At 36.9% G+C, this 5,644-nt stretch overlaps 1 protein-coding gene across 1 annotated transcript in view; it reads right to left on the reverse strand.

Annotated features, from left to right (window-relative positions):
* The window catches only part of Col19a1 (collagen type XIX alpha 1 chain), a 321,968-nt gene that overhangs the window by 241,157 nt on the left and 75,167 nt on the right, over positions 1-5,644 (reverse strand). The window contains exon 11 of the mRNA XM_029539352.1: positions 2,894-2,938. Coding sequence (XP_029395212.1) covers positions 2,894-2,938 — 45 coding nt within the window. The remainder of the gene's footprint in view (positions 1-2,893; positions 2,939-5,644) is intronic.

Below are 5,644 nucleotides of genomic sequence, written 5' to 3' on the forward strand. Positions count from 1 at the left end.
AGGAAGGAAGGAAGGAAGGAAGGAAGGAAGGAAGGAAGGAAGGAAGGAAGGAAGGAAGGAAGGAAAGGAGATGCAGTTGGGAGGGGAGAATTTTATGAGGATAGTAGTGTAGTAGTGTAGATATGAACAAGAATATGTTGTATACATGAAATTCTCAAAGAATAGACACAATTGTGTTTAAAATGTGTCTGTGCTGAGCTCACAGTGCTTTCTTGTTATTATTCCCTAGGGTATGACAGCCATGCTTAGCATTTGTATTATAATATGTATTATAAATAATTTAAAGTCAATTAATTACTCAGGAGGATATGCATAGGACACACACCATTCTCTTTAAGGGACCTGAGTATCTACAGATTTTTAAAATGTTCAGTGCATCTTGTCACCAATACCTTTTGGATACAGGGGGTTAAACACACCTGACTTGTCACATCTGAAAATCACTTTGGACTAAGGACAGTGCATCTATAAATTTGACTTTGGAGGAATCTTATGGTCATTCTAATGAAGTAAATTAGGCTGAAACCTTATTTTCTGGCTATGATGAATAGCAGGTTTCTGAACTTGGCTTCTATCATTTGTAGAAATAACACTTGGAAATCAACACACCATATCCTGTATTTCAGATTTGATATTATTTTTGGCCATAAACATGTGTCCCTGATAGACATGAAATTTTTCATAGCTTTGTGAATTGTTTAGCTTATAATTAGTGTATTATGTCACTTAAAACCATCACATTAAACACAGTAAAAACAGGATGTTTTAAGAAGAAATATTTTTAAAGTAATTATATACTTATTCTTTTACAAGGAATAGCTATTTATGTATAGATGGCTAATTTGGTTCAGAAAACAATGCACTGTGAGCCAGCCAGGACTCCCATGCTCTTGGCATACCAGAGGAGGGCTGTTACAGACTTTTCTTTCTTTACCTCAAAACCAAAGTTAATCACATGACCTTAATTATTCGACCTATAGAAAAATACATGTTTCATGGAACAGACAGAGGCATACTTCATGTGTTTTCTTCAGCTTGCAATACTGAAAAGGATCAAACATTTAGTGTACACTAAATAGTAATTAAAGTAGAACCCTCTAAATAAACATGGTTACATGAATATTAAATGTGACTGTCAACCATCAGGATTGTGATTCTCAATAGAGCCACTGTTTTTTATCTTTGAAGCTTATTGTCTTCATAATTGCTTCTTACTTATGGTAAAAGGGGTTCCTTGAATGCAGCAGTCAATATACATGAGGAAGCAGAAAGGAAGGCTTAGAAGCAAACTACACTGAATATATGTTTTTTTCTCAACATTTGATTAACATATTAATTATACATAATGGATTTTATTATAGCATTGTAATGCATACACATAATGTGTTTCATTCATGTTCAGTCTGTGGGAATCCATTTATTACCATGAAACATTAGCTATATTCAAAGAATAACAAAATAACCAAATTTTAAAGGTATTATAGAAAGCATATTATACATTGCTTACTTTCATTTATTTCTACAAGTAAAATACTACTAAGGAACCAAAAATACATGTAAATAAGACAGAAAGGCATGGCCTGATAATACATATTATTCTAAAGCAAATATATATATATATATATATATATATATATATATATATATATATATATTTTTTTTTTAAGGGATTTCTAAAAGACCCTTTGAAAATGGTTATAATTTTAATGGAATTTTTCCTCAATTGCATGGTTATTATATGGTGCTCTCTCTCACTTCAGTGAGGAAAAGTAATTATCATGTAGCTTACAATGTGTGTAATTTGTCCTGTAATTATGGAAGATGCTCATTGTCTCTATAAATACTTATAGAAGATGCAAATAACTGATCACTGCCAAGAATGGTAAACATAAGCAAATAACACTGACAAGTTTGAGATCATTTACTCCACCTGCTGAAGCTTTACATTTGTAAAAGTATGCTTGTTTGGATGGTTTTTGAGGGCAACCAGATGACTTTAGTATTTATTTATTTATTTATTTATTTATTTATCTATCTATCTATCTATTTATTCATTCATTCATTCATTTATAAAATATAACATTGCTTAAAGGTATAAAATGCAGAATTCAATTTTGTAAGAGGAAGATGTTATAGCCCTTGAGTTACAGGGATGGCATCTGTGCCTGTCCCCTCAAGAACCACCGTCTACCATTTTCCATTCTCCTTTGAGCCCCAGGGTCCCCATGTTCATGGGCTACATCCACCCAACTGGCTATGCTTGCTTAGCCAACAAGAGTTCAGGGCAGAATGAGCTACTTCTTGTCCAGGTTCACACTTGGGACTGACTGCTTTGGAAAAAGTGCTTCCTTTAGTCCCTGCCCGAAGCCTTCCCCACACTTTTCTCTCACTCTGGATCTGTAACCTCTTGGCATTAACAAGTCTTTTGTAATGTGACCAAAGGCACTTTAAAGTCTTCTGAGTTTCTTGTATATTACTCATACTTTCTAACCATCCCTCCATTAAATCTTTTGGAATAATTTTTAGTGTACTGTTTCTTTTCTGTTATAGTTGGCTCCTTTGCTTTCTTAATCCCCCCAGGAAAGAAATCCAATGACCAGTGTCCATACTAGGAATCTTTTAGTCAGTCATCAGCCATAGTGGACCATAACATAAAAATACAGTGCTCAATAAATCTTTGTATCTTTCACATATAAGGAAACTTGACCACTAAGTAAGTTTAGAACTATTTCTGTCTATCACCAATATACTAAGACTACTCTAAGTGATGCACATATTTTAGCATCACTATAAAATTATTTCATGTGTCCTATAGAACATTAGGAGCTCAATGTCACATGAAGCTATTTCAGGAGCATAATTCATCCTTACAAATGCATATGGAAAGGAATACCTTTTCACCAATTTCTCCTTTGATGCCTTCAAGTCCTTGTTCTCCCTGTAAATGAAGAGCATGCTGTATAGTAATAAGAACAGTACTTACAGTTCATGGACTTTTCATAATAATGGTGATATTTCTAACAGTAAATAATCACTCATTTAAACAGTTCCTTGAGATGTGAAGCTCCAAGCCAATATTAAACAAAACAAAGTCTGAATAATGCAAAATACTAAAGGAACAGCTTTCTGAATACTTCCCTACCCTCTAGAAAATTTCACTTTATAAAGCCAAGAATCCCACAAGTTAGCATCTGAGGATGCTACCATCATCATCCCACAAGTTAGCATCTGAGGATGCTACCATCATCATCCCACAAGTTAGCATCTGAGGATGCTACCATCATCATCCCACAAGTTAGCATCATCATTTACTTTGAGAATTGAATTAAATGGCACAGACTGAGTTTGCATTCTTGTCCTCACTAGCATCTCATTAAATATAAGACACAGACTTCTTTGAGATCTACCTTCCACAACATGAGCATCTAATGAGAGGTTCATAATGAGTGGATTTAGCTGTGAACATTGGCGTCCTGAGCCCACCTGCCGGCAGCCCCAGGTTTCTTTCTGTTCTGCTCATACAACTCACAGCCACAGAGAGGGGTCATTCTCTTTGTTGTCCTTCAAATCTAGAAGGTACCAGCGTCTTTCCCTCAGCCGATTCCTTTTCAATTTCATAAGTTTGTTTTCAGATTTAATTTGATATAAATAGGTTGATGACATTCCAATCAAACGTTTAGTAAATGCTGAGAGTCTCCTATGTGCCAGGGACCTTTGGCTGCATAGCTGTGAGGTGAGTGGTACAGATGGTCATATTTGCCACGCACCCACTGAGGGTCATGGTCTAAGGCATCCAGCCAGTATCTTCTGAGTTTACAGGCATAAGAGACCAATATTTTCATTTGTTTCTTTTGTTTTTCTGTTTAAGTTTTCCGAGAGAAGATATTATGTAGACCAGGCTATCCTTGAACTCATGATATAGCTCACAATGGCCTTTCATGAATTCCAGATCTTCCTACCTCCATTACTATTATTTGCTGGGATAATAAATAAACATATGTGAGCATACGTAGCTAAAGATGAAAAGTTTCAGATCTAACCTTTTTTGCAATACCTCCATAAAGTGGCACATGATTTAATTAAAATCCACATTAATTAAGAGTGGAGCTCTTATTAGCATACAAATACAATCACATAAAAATATATGTGTGTGTGTGTGTGTGTGTGTTGAAACATAAGTAAATAACCTTTTTGCTTCATTTGGCCTCAAAACATTAACAGAAAACAATAGATTAGTTCATAGGTGCATGTGTCTACCTCTCTTTTAACAGTGCTTCCCCTAAAGTATAGAATTTAACTCCATCTGGTAATTCAAGCTGACATTGAAGCTGTTAAATGTCCCTAGTGCCTCAGCCACATTGTCAGAATGAGATGTGGCCACCACAAACAGCTGCTGGAAAGTCCAAAACTATTTCCCAGCAGATAAATCCACACATCCCTTGGCTTGCTACTCAGCTCGCAGATACAGAACATGCTGTCCCACTGGGCTTGGTCTAGAACTGCTATGATGACACTCAGAAGCATGCCATTTCATGCCTCCCAATCTAACCTTATTCTCTCTAAGGGGCTATGTAAGGAAACAATCCTAAAAGCTGCTGTAACTATACATAGAAGTGTATCTTTTCAAATGACCTTGCCAACTACATATAAGAAAACCTAGCTGTTTTCAGACAATTTGCTCTTAAAACTGGTAACACTTCACTGGAACGCAGAAATGACATGTTTGGCATTGAGGGGACATCTGAAATTTCATCAATGATGCTCTCCCTCAAGGTGGGATTGTCTGGTCTGTATCATGACAGATGGCCCCACATAAAGTCACTCCACTTCCCTCTTGGAATCTGAAGTGTATTAGTTTCTGTGCATTCAGTATGCTTGGCACAGTCAAGTTTGCTTCCAGAGAAAGCAATCCTTGAATAGATAGTAAAGGATGCAGAGGAAGTTAATTTTGGTGATGAGAAAGAAAGACTCACCCTGGATGATGTTAAAGTTCTCATTCATGATGAATATGAATGTGACATTCTGCAGGTTTATTTTTCCCATGTAGTGGGTTGACTTTATGGCCTCCTACTGGCTAAGCAGGAACTGTTCACCAAACTGTTTCCAGCCTTCCTTTTGCTTTTCATTTTGAGATATGATCTCATCAAGTTGTCCAAGCTGGCCTTAGGCTCCCACTATAGGCTGGCAGGCTGTGAACCTGCAATATTATTGCTTCTGTCTCCTGTGTAGCTAGGATTATTGGTCTGCACTACCAGTCCAAAGCAAAGAAAGTTGTGTTTTGAAGAGCTTAGTTGTGTGTATAGCATCCTTGCAATGCCAGAAATTTTAGGTCATTGTAAATACTTTTGCTTAATCCAATATGAGAAATGCAACCTGTGCAAATAGGGAACAACTGCAGAAAATACATGTTTCCCTCTGACTGATAACAGTGAAAGTGTTTCTGGTCCCACCCTAAATCGCCCATGGTCCTTAGAAAGCATCACCACTGATTCTTGGGGACACATGCCACTAATACTGTAATGAATGTTTCCTTGAAAAGTCTCCAAGAAGCCGGGCCTGGTGGCGCAGGCCTTTAATCCCAGCACTCGGGAGGCAGAGGCAGGCGGATTTCTGAGTTCGAGGCCAGCCTGGTCTACCAAGTGAG

The sequence above is a fragment of the Mus pahari genome, chromosome 5 (assembly GCF_900095145.1).
Source record: "Mus pahari chromosome 5, PAHARI_EIJ_v1.1, whole genome shotgun sequence".
In the NCBI taxonomy this organism is placed as follows: domain Eukaryota; kingdom Metazoa; phylum Chordata; class Mammalia; order Rodentia; family Muridae; genus Mus; species Mus pahari.